Source organism: Lepidothrix coronata, unplaced genomic scaffold (genome assembly GCF_001604755.1).
Source record: "Lepidothrix coronata isolate B3197 unplaced genomic scaffold, Lepidothrix_coronata-1.0 Scaffold34, whole genome shotgun sequence".
Classification (NCBI taxonomy): domain Eukaryota; kingdom Metazoa; phylum Chordata; class Aves; order Passeriformes; family Pipridae; genus Lepidothrix; species Lepidothrix coronata.
Window position 1 is genome coordinate 4,366,491 of NW_016690214.1, and position 16,814 is coordinate 4,383,304.

Sequence of the window (16,814 nt, forward strand, 5' to 3'; positions counted from 1 at the left end):
TTCCATCATGCTTCAGGAAAAGAAAACCCAGCATAAAGATCAGTCTTTGAATCCAGGCTAGGGGAAAAAAATTCTTACCTGGGTTGACTTTAGTCCATTGTCTTTTTGAAAGCTGAACTGATCAGGGCAGTTCTCCACACATTCCTTTGTTCTGGCCACCTGCTTCAGAAGGAAAGGAACATCCCCCTGGCAAGTGCCAGTTCCTTAAAAATGCAGGTTCTCCCCTCCAGTTTGAAAGCCCAAGTTTGTGCAGATACTGAGCACGTTCCAACTGTAAAACAAGCTCTGTAAGCTCGGTAATTAGCCAGTTCCCTTTCACTTATCTGTGACCATTTTGCTGCTTTAAATACATGAAGGTTCAGTCAGCAATCACCCATTATGGATTACCACACTGAAATAGCCCTTTTTGATTTGTTACCCATCAGTGTGTGAGTTTTGCCAATGCAAGTAAGCTGTAGGGAAAAAATTGATCCACCTCAAATCCTATTTTCAGCTGTTTTCTCAGGCTGCTGCAAATAATACAAGAGAAATTAGAGTAAAACAACTTCCCTTTTCACCTCAGCTTACAAAAACCCCAAACTTGTGTTTTGGATAGAAGCAAGGTGTTCTAAAGGTCCTGCAGCAACATTGCTGACTGTGCAATGACACACCACGGATTTACACTAAAATACTTCCAAAACCAACTACATTTGGTGTTTCAGGGAATACACAAATATGCAAAAACTCAGAAGCAATGAGAGTTAACTTCTCAGTAAGCATTTGCCTTTATTTGGAATTTTATGCTACAAAAATTGCAAAACCAGCTGAGAACTTATCCCTTAAACAGTTAACATAAGGAATGTTTAAAATGCAGTATTTCACAAAAAATTAGCTTATCTGCTATGAACATGAACTATGTCCTCAAATTTTATATCAACTATAAACTCAGAGAACTATACCTGTTAAAGTGCACAGTTTACATTCAGCATTAAAATAGATAAGGCACTGTAATTATTAAAAGATAAAACTGTTATTAACAGGGTTAAACAACTTAATTAAAGTAAATGGATAACTACTGCTCATCTGCATTGTAGATAATTAATTTTTCCTTCACCAGAACAATCTCTGCAGGGCAGGAACATTGAGAGAAATAATTGATCCCCCTTCAATATTTACTGAGTAAATACAAGCAACAACAACAACAACATAGGAACAGGCAGTTTTTTTCTGTTCTGTTAATCATGGATGACAGCACCTCGTGTCCCAGCTCTGGTTCTCTATATTGGGGGATTTTAGGAAGGAAATTAAAAAAAACAAAAAGAAAATGTGTATTCAGGATATGATTGTAGAAAAGTAACACTGTGTCTTCAGATCTCTCTGAAGAGGCCCACTTTTAGAAAGAAGTCCTGTATATCAAAACCCCCTTATAAATTTCCAGGGAGATGAACACAGAGAGCAGGGAGGCCAAAACAGAAACTGGATTCTGCAGTTTCTGTAAAGGTAGTGTCCTTTTTGTTTACTTGTGTCAGGTGTCAAGTGTTACCTCCTACACAGGTGAATTTAGAAGTCATATTTTAAAGGCCCCCCCCCAAATACCTCAAAATAACCATGCAAGTCACCGTGAAGAATACACAGCTGAACATTTAGGACAAATTGTCAAGGTGTTAGATCCAGGTAACTCTTCAGCTTGCACACAGCTTAGTACTCCAACACTAATTATTTGTTGTCCCCAAACCTCTTGTGTTATTCACTCTGTAGGTTACAGGAAGCGCTGCACAGGACCAGCACCAGAGAATAACATGGTCAGGACAAGACTCCCCCTCCACCCTCAGCAGTCTGTGCTCTTTTTAACTTCTGTCTTCAGCACATCATCGATTTCTTCATAAATAGCTCTGAAAGAGGAGGAATTACGTCACAGGTGTTTCCTTTGGACAGAAGGCACCAGGGCAAAGCTGTCCGAGCATGGACTGCCAAGGGTTTGTGGTGTTGCCTCAGAGAGGCTTTGGTTGCAGGATGCCCAGGTTTCCATGGAAACCAAGAGGCAACCCTGTGGTGCTGCTCTGATTAGACAGTTAATGAGATACCTCTGGACATTGTCACTTCTGATGAAACAAGTTTGGGAGCAGGACTGCGAAAAGCAAATGGCAAGTGTACCACCATGCAATTACTGCACTAATTAAAACTAAACAATGAAAGCTTTGTTGAGGTTTTTCTGCCTCAGAATTCAATGGTTCCTTGGAAATAAGTTTTGTATAGATGGCTCTATTTTTTTATTATTTTTTTTTTGCAATTTACTGGTAGAAATTTGCTGTCTGACTCTTTTGGCCCTCTGGAGAGTCCCACCATCTCTTCCTTTTTGTAGTTTATATTTAAATTGATGATTTTCTTGACATGCAGTAGAAAAACATTCTTAAAAATCATGATTGCTGTGAACTGCAATTCCTTTGGTTACCTTGTTCCAGAACTACCTGTGCTGAAGTGTCAATCAGCTTCCTCCACCAGGACCCTTTACCATATTTCACTCACCTTTCTATACCACTGGATAGGATTTTAGTAGATCACTTTTGACATAGCATTAGTCCTCTGCTTTTACAAATGCCATTTAATGAGCACGTCATAGGAGTTTATTCCTTAACTGGTTATGCCATAAATATTGGAAGAAAATATACAAAATGCAGCCACTGTCATGTACATCAGTGATCCAGTTGGTCAGTTAACTCAGTCTAAGTGGTGTGGTTTGTTTTCTCACTCAGAAGAAAAATCCATCTTGCCTTTGGCAGGTAAGAAAACTATATTCTGTCTGGCTTAAAAGTTACTTACTCAGTGGGAGCCAAGGGATCAAATTCCATTATCTCGTAGTAATGAGGTGACTGTGACTTGTTCTTTGATGCAGCTGAAGAATAAAGACAGGCAGATACATTCAGATTTAAATGACAGTGAAAAGCATATTTACTGCATGTTACTTTTAGTGTCCTCCTGAAAGGAGCAGATTATCTGCTATGGATCCAGCTGCTTTAAGTACTAAAATGGATAGACTCTTAAGAGAAGCCATGAGCAATATGAGAGTTTGTCATTGATTGTTGCTGCCCATAGACTTAAGCAATCATTAAGTAAAGGCCTTAAGTTCTAACAAGAAAAATAAATCTCTGTGAAACAGGTGGTTTGCAGTACTTGTTACCTGCTGGGGATGGTCCATTCAATGGTGTCTGTCCAGCCTTCACATTTATTGGGTTCAGAGGCACTGGGCTTAAAAGAGTTGCCAGCTAAGGATATCAAGCAAAACCATGCTTAAACAAGTTGCTCTGTGAGAACCAGTTTGATTTAACTTATATAACTGCTGGCTTATCTTTACTCTCAAATTATTGCAGTTGAATTCTAAGGTCAACAGTTAACAAGCCAATTAATCTCCATTCCCCACACAAACTTTGGAGCATCTTTTAGTGTTATCTGTAACACATTTGTATAATTTACTTCTGTGTAATTTGTTACACTACACAGACTCTAAGACTGGCTCTTATTTGCAGTTTAAAATAAGGACTATAGTCCATATGTGTTTGGGGGCTGCTTCTCATCTTTTCTATTTCATGCTGCCTACCACAGAACAGCATTCAAATTCATACCATTACCTCAAAGCCCCTTCATGTTCTTTGCATTCCTTCTGTCATGGCTGTTTCTCTGCACATGGCATTTGTCTTACACTGCACTCAGGGTTTAAGTGTTTGATTTTTTTGGTGAGCTGTGTTTCTAGGGTTTGCCTTTTTTAATATTTATTTATTTATTTTTAATATCTTATTTGGTACAGGAAATACACCAGAGTAACATCATGGCAATAGGAGGAGAGCTCAGCTTGCTTCACATAGCAACAAATTAAACACAAATAATAGAGCAACTGCTTTCTGCAAACTCCCCTGGGATTGTGCTGGACCCAAGGAAAGATTCTTTCATATTAGCACCCGTGGTATCACAAGAAGAAAGCTGACCTGGTCACCAAGCACAGTGTTCCCTGATGTATGGAGGAGAACCAGAGAACAGATCTTTTGTATCCCCTTTGGAAGCAGTCAGGGTACATCAAACAGTTCTCACTTTGACAGCTGCCAGACAAGAATGATTATCCTGAACATAAGCATTACTCACATTGCTATAGGTATGTCCAGCTAGGTTGTTCACATTATGGTTTTGTGCTTCAGTTGCAAATCTAGGAGAGAGTAATACATGGAAAGTAACTGAGAAATGATCAAAACTGTATAATCGAATTATCATTATCTTTTTGCTGGTCTGTCTTTCCTGTATGTCACAACTGAGAGCAGCACAGGCAGGTGGGCCAGTGTCCCATTCAACAAGGACACCTCTCCTACCTTAAACTCTTTTACTGGCCTGTTTCATGTTTCTGCCTTTCCCTGCCAGCACTCCAGCAGAAAGTCACAGATATCTCAAGTATATTTTGCCTGTCAAGATACATCTCTCTCTATAACTAAACAGTGCTGCTACAATAGTGTATTTTAAGCCTGTTTAGCAATGTCTAGCACAGAGGTATTTTTCACTTGTGTAAAAGCAGTAAATCTGTGTTCTCAGATCTTTTTATACTGATTAATTGAATTACAGAGTACTTATACCTCTGAGGATCTGTTATCTGCTCCCATTCCTTGATAAGAGACTACTCACGGGGATTGCTGAGCTTTTGTAGGAGTTGCTGAATCCAGCTGTGGATAAATTGATGGATAATGCCTGTTTTTATCTTCAGGGTGGGCAGATATGCCATCTGAAATTCAAAGCAATAATTAATGATCACTTAAACATTATTAAGCTGATGTCAGTTCCTTTGAACACTGTAAGAGTAAAGTTTTGTTTGGAAGGCCTATAAAGAGTCTGAAGTGAATTGCTGTTTATCACATGAAAGGCAAAATTTCAATAACTCTGAGAAGTAATAGATCCAAGACATTTATCTCCTTAAAATACCAGAACAACATCAGTAGTGCTCTACATGGTAGATACCACTTAAAGCTCTTTTCACTATTTCTAAAAGATTAAAATGGAATTCTAGGCATTTATTCCTGGGGGGACATGCACACCTTTAACTTTAGTATATGGACTTTTTTAGAGTGGGTAAAAGAGGGGCTTCTACAAACAGTAATTCAGGGCACCTGAAGCCAAGTCTTTCTAACACCAAGTGCCTCCTGAAAAAACTCTGGATATGTTTCTTTCTTCCAAGCCTTCCAAGAACAAGCAACTCCCAGACTGTTTTACAGGCCTCACTGGAGTAGAAAACAGAGCATGTTCTACTACTCAAATGTACATAACGGGGGAAAAAGATTATTGCTTCCCCTGTAAACAAATTACAGGGAACCTTATACTACCTTACATTTTTTTCCCTAGGTAACCATATCAATTCTCCTTTTAAGAAGATTTAAGGAGCATCCTTGAAGTTAAGGAGCATCTTTGTTTTCTTTCTTACAAGAAACTTCTTGACTCCTCCACTAAGCTCTTGTTGGCTTGTTTTAGGAGAGCAGGCTGCAAGGAAAAAGGATTTTTATCACTTACTAGGGCCTGAAGGAGCCACTGCAGAGTCAGCCTGCACCACTGCTGCCACAGGAGGTGGAGAATCTATGGAGAGGCCAAGTAGATCACTTGAGGGAGCAGATGGCTGTTTCCTGTACAGCTTAACATTTAAAAAAGGGTAAGTTATTTTAAGGGGGTTTTTTTGGTACATTTTTTTTTTAAGGAACTTGTATTGATTTTAAAATGTTGTTACTTTGACAGAACACAAACTTTTAAAATCTTAATATTAAAAATTGGCAAGTATGAGAGAAGATCAGGACTCTGTGTGTGTGTGTGTGTGAAATATAGCTAATGAAATAAAAAATGCATTCCAGAAAAAAACCAGTTTCAAAAGATAAAGAAAACCAGTTCTAATGCAGAAAACAGAAAGGACTCAGTTCTAAAAAGCCACTGTGAACTTGTTTAGATACAGTTTGATATCGATCTTCTGAGCAATCCTGTACAATTATTTTCATGCTACTTATTTATGATACTTAGATTTATTACATTCTTAGGAGATTGATTTTTTTTTCTGTCCTGTATTGGATAGGAAAAGTTCAAAATCACAACAATATTTCCTAGGACCCAAAAAAGGGTTCCCTTTGTTCCTCCTGTGAATGTGTTGGCATTAAAAATGTAGCCAACCAAAGCTCTTAATAAAACCACATGCTTGAATCATACAGGTTTGGTCACACCAGATGAAAATTAAATAATTAAAGATGATGCATTTTAAACTCTGAGACTCCTGAATAATATAAAAATGCACAGAGAGCACCATTTGGACTATTAACTAATCCAACAGTGCATCCATCAAGCAAAACCATCCACCTACATAACCAGTCTGTAGTAATAGTGACTTTTCAAGGAAAACAAGAACATCTTCTACCTTTTTTTAATAATTGTCAGCAGTATTTCAGCATTCATAATGCATTTTCATGTTGACTCCTAGACTACACAATTATGGCTTAGCAGAAGCTGAAACATGTGCAAAACTACTTTGGGCAATATAATTAACAACCATAATTATCAATCAATAAAGGATAGTCATTAAAGATTTGCATTATTCACAATTCAGAAAAAGCTTTGAGTCAGGAAAAAAACCCATCAGCAACAGCGAATTCTGATAGTGCAAAGCATTTCAGTTCATAAATTCTTAACAGAGAGCAAATGAAAAGAAACATTATGGTTTCTCATTTTGTGTATGGCAGATAATTGTGCTTAGCTGGAGAGGTAATAAACCAGCATTTGAATAGACCTCTCTCTCTCTCATTTTTCCTGACCAAGCTTCCATTTCGGATTTGACATTTTTTTGTATTTTAATTACATGAATTTGCATGTAATTCTGCAAGTGAAACTTTAGAAAATCAGGAAGAGTTGTATCAGTGTGTTGTCTCCTGTACCTCTCAACTAGAGAATATAATTCTGCATGTATCAAAAGGGTATTTTTCACAACAAAAAGAAAAAGGCATGTTTGCAGCCCTGCAGTTGATGAGTTCATCCATAATTACCTCTTCCCGTTCACGTTGTATTCTCTGGTTCTCCAGAAAACGAACTCTGTTTCGAGAGAACCTGTTGAAGTTGCAGAGTTAAATGTTCATTCTTACATTTCTGTGATGCCATTCGTAACAACACGAAACCGGTTCTAAATAAAGTTTGATTATCAAAAGACTCCAGAGGTACCAAACAAGCACTACAGGTGGTGTCCCTGGGCACTGTCCCTGCACAGGCGATGTGATTCCCCTTTCTTGGCTGTGCTCCTGGATCAGCTGCACTAACACCACCTGGTTTATTCCTGGGCTCACATTTGGAGACAGTCCTCTGTTTGTTCCAAAACACAACCAAGGCACAGCTGACAATGGTTTGCCCAAGTTCATGCCAGATAGGTGACTATGAACACACACTGCACCAAATCTGGCTCCTCCTGACCAGAACACTCTTCCAACCGAGCCCCAGGAAACCTTCTGGGCAGCTCCCTGCCTTCCCTCATGCCATCCCAGGGCAAACCACGTGCCTATTCTGGCACACAGCCCTCTCGCTAGTTCAGAAATTTGAAATAATTTTTTTTAAAAAAGGAAACAAATAAACAAAAAATCTACCTGCATAAATGTGTGTGTACTACGAGTGACAACAGTGCTACTGCGGGGCCAGAGGAGACCCAGACAAGTGACCTTCAGCAGCCAGAAGGTCACTGTTTCAGCACCAAGAGCCCTGAGTGACACGGACACGAGACTGTCTACACTGTTCAGTGTTACTGTACCAGTGAGGCCCAGAAAGAGAACACAGATGAACAGAGGAACAGAAGGAAAAAGCCTTTCCAACTGCAGACCACAAAATGTTTCTCTGAAATCCAGGAAGGACGGAGAGGCTACAGACACTAGAGGGAAGCACTGTTACACACAAGAGCCCTTTGTTGCACAACGGAGGTTGCTCCGGATTTAATTTGGATTCTACATTAATAATGAGAAACAGAGAATGCAGCACGACTTGTCCTCAAACAATACCCACAGTATGAAACAGATGCAGCTCGTTAAAATCAGTTTGCCCTTTGCACATCTCATTGTTCAGGGGGAGAGCCAAAGGACAAATCTGCAACACAAAATTAACTAAATACATTTTCATACTTTATCAGCTCCAAAGTGCAATGGATCTGCACCCAGGAAGACTCATTACATATAAACCATAACATTATAGTGTTAGAATGCAGTATTTTATGTCCAGTTTTGTAATGGCAAATTAATTAGTCCTTCAACCACCAGGTCTTTCATAAGGCATTTGTTAAATTATACCCACAAGCTTCTATTCACAGTTCAAGAGATTCCTGGCCTTGCCAGTATTCATCAGTTATAACAAAAATGTAAGCCCACCTCTGACTTCAGTGGATTTACAAATGCTGAACAGAATTCCTTTTTTGCTTTTTAAAATGAAAAACTTCTTCAAGCAAAAAGTGAGAACACAGTTCTTTCAAGGCAATTGCTGTAAATTATGGTAACAGTACTGCAGACATAAGATTTAGGGATAAATGAATAAATGACAACTAAATGTTGCCAAGATTAGGCCCAAAGTTTGGGCCTATGACACTTAGAAGAATTAGTGATATTTTCAATGCAGCATTTGGAAGAGGATTAAAAAGAAAAGATGACTGAATTCTATAAATCTGCTAAATTTAATCATGAACCATTGCACTTTAATGATTTCTAGAACATTTCTTAGCCATGGAAGAGATCAACTACTTAAGGTGGAAGGGTAGCTCCTATTAAATCTGAATACTCTCCATGAGTGTACTCATGTGATATTTTGGGAGCTAACACTGGAATTTTGAGTTTAACAATAATTTCAGTTTTGCTGGCATCTACTCATGCTACCAATGCCATAACAGACAAACACCCAGGATGTCAACAGGAGCCCTGCAGTGCTTTCATGTGTGAAAGAAAGAAACATTTTCTGCTGTAAGACAAGCAGAACAGTCTGTTTCAATCCAGCTGAGAACAGCAAGTGACTCTCTTAGGTGTGCAATGAGGCAGAATGCTGCTCCATGGCCAGTTCCTGCAGTAAAGCTGTCAAAGTTGCTTAGAAAGGAGAACAACTATTCCTTCCTGGAAGCACAGACACTTAACAGAGATAAGGACCATCACCAACACCAAAGGTTTTGCAGCAGGCTGATGACAAATTCACTGGGCACTCCCCAAAAGGAGTGTCAAATTCCAAAATGAATCCCGTTTGTGTGCCTCCACCTGACTTACTGTCTATGCTGTTAACTCCTTTTACTCCATTCTAATGGTTTTCTAACTACCTTCCTGAACCACCCCTTGAAGTGTTGAGAAGGTGGCAAATATATAACTTCTTCTTTTTGCAGTCATGTGGAGGATCAACACCAGGGACCATCTGTCCACTAAGTGCACTTAATTCAGTTAGGATTCCAAATGTGAGGAGAGAGACCCTGTACTTACCTTTCATGTCCCAGGAGGACATTATTCAGATCTTCATTTACTTGTATTAACTCAACTATCACATCTTCATTCTCCACTGTCACCAACAATTCCATGATCCTCTCCTGCATCATCCGACAGGTCTTATACAGTTTCTGCCCGAGGCAAGGGAAGAAAAATAAATGAATAAATTGTAACTGTGATCTCTCAGTTAGTTGGTTCTGGAGATGAATGATAAGACACTCCAGCATTGCAGACTCACAGGCAATATTCCTTAATTTACACAAACCACATGTGCTATTTGCTTGAATTGCAAATGGCCCAATGTTCATGTGTTTGACCTCTGCAGTGCAGGTTCACAACTCCCACCACCACAGCCAGCACTCCTACCCAACCCCTACCTCTTGACCCAGCTTCGTTTCTGAAGATATATCTGTCTCTAAAGTCTAAATTACACATTGCAAAATAACACAGATCCCTCTGGGTGATGCAGAGTAAATGTGATTTTGATTCTGCTTGAAGCTGATTAAACTCAGCAGGATGCTTGGATGTAATCCTGTTCAGTGTCTGCTTGAAGAAAAGACAATAGTGACCTGAAGGTCAGAAGTGACACAAGTCTCCAGCTCTAACTATTCCTCTGAGTGGGGAAGTCTGGATGCATTTCACCTATGCACTTTTGAGAAAGTAACACAAACCTTACAGAACCACTTGATGGGAGAATTATTAGGGTTCATCAAGCAGAACTTTGCATTATTACCAGTTGAAATGGAACACAGTTTGTTTATATTACTCTCCTCTGTAGAACTTTGCATGTTCAAAGAAACAAATTCTTTAGCAACAGGAACTTTAACTCAGCCAACATTTTTTTTTCCCCTTCATTTGCAAATGCTGGCTGGCTCCACTTAAAAAAAAAAAAAATGGTGGGGGGAAATCACTTTATTTGCACACTGCTATCCAGAAATTTCTCTGGTATTATTTTCAAAGTGATCTGATTTTTCCTCAAAAAACCACATACTTCATGTAGATAAATTACTTATGTAAAAAGAAAATTTGCACCCCTTTGCCAAATCTGTGTCAGGATTACAGAGTGCTGTACTTTTCAGTACTGTATCTTCATAGCCCAAGATAAAATGCACAAAAACCTATTCAGCCTAATGTCTGTAATTAAATTTAAAACCTTTCACCCTCCACACTTTACTACCTGATCAGCATTTAAAAAACATATATTTCTTATGGCTCCATTACACAAGCAGACTGGCTCCTTTGCAGGTATCAATAATCCAGAGAGAAGGAAATTGAGACTCTCATTTCAGGCATGGATCTGCCAGGCTTTGCTCCTCGTGCACTCTCCTTTTTTTAAAAACTGGAGTTTTACAATGAAGGAGCAGCAGCTGGAATAACAATCATCAGTGATTCCCATATATTTGTGCTAATTCTTACCAGCTGCTGCTCTGGACCCACATTCCTGCACGTTCATCCAGTATATCTATTCACTATCCAGTACAAAAGTTTGTGACTCTTCTTGGCTGACACTGAGCTATTCTTTAACTACTATTATTGGCCAGCACATTATTTCAAGTAAGATCTGATATCTTAAGCCTTGTCCAAAACAGGGTGGAGAAAGGGAGGAGCCTAGCCACTAATGAAGATAAAGAACTGAAAACATGTCGCACTGATCAAGCTCACCCTGTTTTAGCACTTATTGGGAGACTCCATGTAGTCAAAAGGACTGAAATCAGTGTCTCCAACTCACTCAAAGCCTGAACAAGCAGCTCCTTTAATAAAGGACTTTGTTCTCTGACAACAAAAGCCTAATCCAAGCAAACCAGGTAGTGCCACAAACAAAAGGGAACATTAAACACTGTTCAAGGAACAGGGTGGCCCTGCTTGATGCTTTATTCCACTCTAGGCACAGGGGAAAAAGAACGGAAAGAACAACAGTGAAAGGAATGAGTTTTCAGTCACTCTCCCACATATGGGAACTCCACACCCTGTCCTCAACCTTTTGCCAACAATTTTATTACTGGGAGTGTCAATAGGAATCCACTGGTTTACTGTGGGCAACTGAATCTGTGCACCCACATGCAGAAGGGCCACAGCAGGAGACAGGAAAGGAGAGACATATTTTTCCTGTTTCATAACCAGAAACATTTACCCTGTCATGGACTGGACAGAGGTGGCCAAGCAGATTAAACCCCTGTATTCTCAACAGCACTCAATAAGGGTTCCTTGCAAAGGAAAATTTCTACACTGGGCAGAAGAAGTGCACTCAAGGCTTGCAAAAATTAGATTAGTTCTCCAAAACATTTAATGCTGTAAAACTGCTAAAAATGCATCCTCATCACAGAAGTTTGAAGGTAAGTTTAGAAACAGAAGGATGTGATAAAAGCTTTTCAAGCTCTTGCACACAGTATGGACCAGAAAAACTTCCACTGACATAGGTCACTATTGAAATGCTAAAGTAATACTGTATTTTTAATTTCTAAAATAGAAACCACAGCATAAGCAGGTAGAAGAAATGATGTCACAGAAGGAACATCTACACGTTCACTGTCAAATCCGAACTGGACTATCGCAATACAATTCCTTCAGGCTACACTTTGGGAGCACGTGGATTCACCTGTAGCACAGCAAGCTCCCAGTCTCTGAGGTCAAGCCAATGCTTCATATTCCTCACTGGCCTTCAGTCTGCCTCCAAGGTACTGGTAATAACAAAGAGAGCACTGAAAACTGCAGGACGGATACGAGAGCGAGACTGTGTCATCACCTGTTTTCCCACAAGGCAACTGCGTTCTACTGGAATGTTCTCTGGGCTGTTTGACAGAACATGCTTAACAGAGAGCGCTCCATTATGAAATTCCTTTGCCCTTGGAATTCCCTAGAGCTTAAATTTGCATTGCAAGCTGTATTGTCTTTTCCTGACTGTCTCGATGTCAGGGGCAGGTGAAGGAGACAAAAGAAAAGCTGAGCAAAAACCAGAGATCGAAACCTGTTGATGGATTCCATTTGTCAGTTCGAATCCAGATGTTAAAAGAGAGGATGCAGCATATTTTAAAATCAGCTTTAACCAAATCAACATGCCCCACCAATGAATTATCATATACCTGTAAAAGATTCATATCATCTGGATTTTCAGAGCCAGGAGCATTTTCTTTTAATATTGATGACATGACTCTCACGTTCATTTTTGCCATATCCAGTTCACTGTACAGTTTCCCAACCTGATGAATTCAATAGGAGAATATTGTGTAGGTGAGCAGATAAAGCAGAATAATTCTTACCCCTAATACATACTTTCTTCCCCATTAGGTATAATATGAGCCTAATTAACATTATTTTACTCCAGTGACATGCCAAGAAAATGAATGGAATTAGCTCAGCTTTTATATGTGTAATCAAACTAAGATCCAAACCTGATAGCACTACTTGTTTTCCTTGCAGCTAATCCCTCTCACTAATGTCACTCCTTTTAGTTAGCTACAGGGAGGCAGGAACAGAAGTGAACTGTCCTTTCCTTCCTGCTTTTCAGAACAATCTTTTCACACAAGCCTTATGTAGAAGTAAGTTTGGCTTTCTCACTCACCTTTGAAGTAGTTTTTATCAATCTGCATAGCAGCATTGTAAGACATGACTAGATATTCACACACTTGAGTAAATGATTCCAGCAACCCAAACCCATGAATTTAGAGCTGTATCCCTTCATCTGATGGTCCCTTCAGCGGCCTGAGCACCCAGGCTGCTGGAGTCACACATTAACAGCACGTTTCAAGTGGACCTGCCCTGCTCTAAACCTGTAGTACTGCACCTGCTCTGGAGTCAACAACAGCGTTGGGCCCGTGGGAAGAGGCAGGAAGGAACGTTTGGCAGGGCAAGCAGAGGAGGGTGATGACTTTGTAGAAGACCGAGGTGTCTGTGGAAAGACAAAAGAGCAGAGCTTGGGTTGAACAAAAGGACTGATGCAGACATCCTGCTGAGAGAGGATCATCCCTGTCACACCAGACAACTGGGCAGCAGCTTTCTCATAATCAGTGCTCCCAGGGAATTTGTTGAGCAAGGTCTGTTTACAAAAATAAATCTAATGGCTGTTTTGTCATGAAATGAGGCTTGGAATTCAGGTATCTTTGGAAAGGGCTTGCAAGTAAATTCCATCACAGGATAAAGTGGAAATGGCTAAAGAATGGGCTAGTAAGGAACTCGTGAGCCATCCAAAAGCCAAGAGTCCCTCCCAAAGTGCCACTGCAGTTTTACAGTGAAGGACAGTTCAGAATGAGATCACACTTGGAAGCAGTAGCAAGGCTGGGGGGTTGAGTCTGGGGCTCTGCAGAAGGTGGACAACAAAAGCCTTCTGGATTGAAAAGCTGGAACACTCTGCCTGCAGAAAGCTTCGCCTGCATTGTATTTGATCTGACTGCTAAAAAAAAAAACCAAATCCAAACCCAGCCAGCAAAGGAATACACAGTACAGGTCCTTCACTTCCTAGAGACTGAGGTAAAAACTCTGTTCAGGTCTGCTGTTGCTGAGATCAACAGAAGGTTTGCCAGATTTTAACTGTCAAATACACGTGGTTGACAAAATAATCTCTGCTGTACTTGGCGAGGAAAATAAATTATTGTCTATTGAGAGCATTCTTCACACAGCTTGGTCAAACAACCTTCAAATACATAAGCTTTTGTGCACTCCACTATTCAGCCATCAAATCAAACTCAGGATAAATCTGAGTTATTCCTGTCTGCACTGATTATAGGCATCTAGGTCTATATTGCAAGGTTTCACCCTGCAGTGGATAGCTTTCACACTGCTCAAAACTCTTGTGAAAACTCTTATAATAAAATAAAAAAACAGGAAAAAAGGGCTTTAAAACATGTACTGTATTTTCAGCTGATGTCCAATGCTCGAGCCATACTTATATTTAATGTTCTAGATGCTACACAGTGCTACCTATCACATAGGCTTAAATAACAATTATTGTGTATGGACTGTGAAAACAGCTGGAGAGATATAAAGATAATAGTCTTTTTTATAGTTCTACATCTCTTGATTTAAGGATAGATGATGCTCATGTTCTGAACAGTATGTGTTTTTGTGAAAACCTTACTCATTTTTGTTGAGGCTTTCAGAAGCTGACAAGTTTGGAGCACTCAGCACTCTTTTTTTTTTTAAGTAAATAGCATGGCCAAATCTTTGAAAGTCTCAAGACAGAGATGCTTCATTTTTGAGAATATATCCACTGATCTGTGGTTGGAAATAAAATAAACTATTATATAGGTCAGGTTTCTTTGTTGTTATCTTAGCTGTTATAATTGAAACCGATTCCTGCTCACGTGCTTAAGTAGGTTTGTCATATTCTGCCCTGGAGCATTTTAATAAAAAAAATCCCAAACCAAACACACCTTCTTTGTCTGCAGAGCTCAAACAATTAACATATCCTGCTCTTGAAGTATCCTTGTATATCCTCACCTTAGGTCCACCACTGCTGGTGTGAGGGGATGGAAACTCCACTCCTTTCTTCAGCAATTCCAGGTAAACTTCTTTTACTTCACTCACATCCACCATTCCTTGAAAACCTCGGGCCCACGTCTAGTGTTGAAATGTCAGGAACAAAGCAGTGACAGAAATGGTCAGTCAGTGGGTCAGACAAATGCTTTTAAAACGTGTCGTCCTAAAGACAGGTCATTCCCTACATCCACCCTGGATGGCTCCATTCAAAGCAGGAGGAACCACAAAAGCTCCAGTCACCTCTCATCCTGCTGGCTGAGTGCAGCCACAGCCACAGCACGTGCACAGACTGGGAAGGGAATAGAAAAGGTGGAGGTTTTCCAGTTCTCTGCCTTTGTCTTCCAGTGTGTGCTACTCCTGTGTGAAGCAGCAGCAGCAAGAACAGGGTCTGCTCTAGGAAGAGGTTCCCAGGACACGTTATGGTACAGAAATGGGCTGCACCATGAAATGTTTCCCATCTAGCAGAGACACTGTGAGCACTTACAGTTTGCTCTATAGACTCACCATGATATAGGTCAAGATTTTCTCCTGCATGTCAATTGGCAGATTGTATCTTGGGTTCAGTAATTTCACCAGCTTGTCTTTGCAGAAATCTTTCTTCACAACTAAAGACTGGAATCTTGGGCCACAGTTCTCCATACACATGTCGAGCAGCTGCACACACAAAAATCCTTCTGTTACACAGAGACCAGGGAAAAAACCCACAACTTGACTGCTTTTGTTTCCTTTTGTTTCATTTGTTTTAAGGAGTTATGAGGAATAGCAGGAATGAAGAGATTATTGCAGCTCACTGTGTGCTCTGTTATACCTGTGCAGCACAAAGGAGATGTGTCAGCCACAGTTAAACTATTTTTAACAGAGAAGTGTGGTCACACTTGTTTCCATGTCATAGCAGTAACTGAACATAGAGTACCTTAACAGCACAAAATCTATCCAAAGCTTAAAGAGATTACTTGTACAGACTTAGGAATAGAATTAATTCACTGCCTAGCACATAGGTCTGACAGATTCTGAAGAGCTCTGCAAGAGAAGAAAATCACATCTAATGTCTCTCTTCTAATCTGCCCTGTGAGAGACTAATGATAAAATAGAAGAGAACAAAATCAACAGCTCAGAGCACAGTTTCTTCATGCTTTTCAAAGGTCACATTGATTTGAAACAGAAGAGCTGAAATGTTCCAATTGTCACATTCATCTTCATGAAGGAAGTCTACTTCCAAAACTCTGCTTGAAATGCTCAGAGTAGGATCCCTGTAAGCAACATATCTGCCCTATCAAACACAGCAGCATGAGGTGGTGACATAAAGCTTCTCTCTCTTGTACATTTGGAGGTGGCCAACTACCATTCCCATTTTGCAGAAGAGATATCAAAAGCTGCCACTTCATCCCAGTCACCTGAGATCAGGCCAATACAAGTCTCGATGGGAAACTGGGGTCAATCAGATTGGATGCAGGATCAGGAAAAATGGTTACCCTCCTGTGCTTCTTGCCCTTCAACTGCAGTTTCCCTTTCCCAGTGTAAGAGGGAAGGTGAAAAGGTGAAAGCAAAAGGTTGACATTAACAAAAGGCTACAAAATTTCATGGGTTTCCAGAGAAAACTTCCCCTGAATCATGTAACAGACAGGACATATTCTCAAAAGGATAAACATATTTTAAGGCATGATAATGTAATCTTGATAAAAGTAGGTTAAATATACTTTCCTATTCAGAGCAGACTATATTTGACTAAGTGAAATCATTTTAGTAACTCATTTTCTAGCCTCAGGACTTGGGGATTTTTCTCTCAGTGTGATCATGAATTTACAGGAGAACAGGTTTAAGACCAGAAGAAAATACATTGCCAAAATGAAAACAGGGTAGAACAAAGAGACTCTGGTA

At 39.9% G+C, this 16,814-nt stretch overlaps 1 protein-coding gene across 3 annotated transcripts in view; it reads right to left on the minus strand.

The window, feature by feature from the left end:
• Positions 1–748: 748 nt before the first annotated feature.
• TOM1L1 (target of myb1 like 1 membrane trafficking protein) overlaps positions 749–16,814 on the minus strand; it is a 33,965-nt gene continuing 17,899 nt past the window's right edge. For all 3 annotated transcript variants that reach the window (XM_017811789.1, XM_017811788.1, XM_017811787.1), the window contains exons 4-15: positions 15,441–15,590; positions 14,898–15,017; positions 13,246–13,350; positions 12,545–12,661; positions 9,462–9,595; positions 7,023–7,083; positions 5,518–5,635; positions 4,642–4,738; positions 4,114–4,174; positions 3,158–3,242; positions 2,800–2,872; positions 749–1,871 (exon numbers count right to left, since the gene is read on the minus strand). In XM_017811789.1, the coding sequence (XP_017667278.1) occupies positions 1,808–1,871; positions 2,800–2,872; positions 3,158–3,242; positions 4,114–4,174; positions 4,642–4,738; positions 5,518–5,635; positions 7,023–7,083; positions 9,462–9,595; positions 12,545–12,661; positions 13,246–13,350; positions 14,898–15,017; positions 15,441–15,581 (1,176 nt within the window). In that variant the 5' untranslated portion in view covers positions 15,582–15,590 and the 3' untranslated portion in view covers positions 749–1,807. The remainder of the gene's footprint in view (positions 1,872–2,799; positions 2,873–3,157; positions 3,243–4,113; positions 4,175–4,641; positions 4,739–5,517; positions 5,636–7,022; positions 7,084–9,461; positions 9,596–12,544; positions 12,662–13,245; positions 13,351–14,897; positions 15,018–15,440; positions 15,591–16,814) is intronic.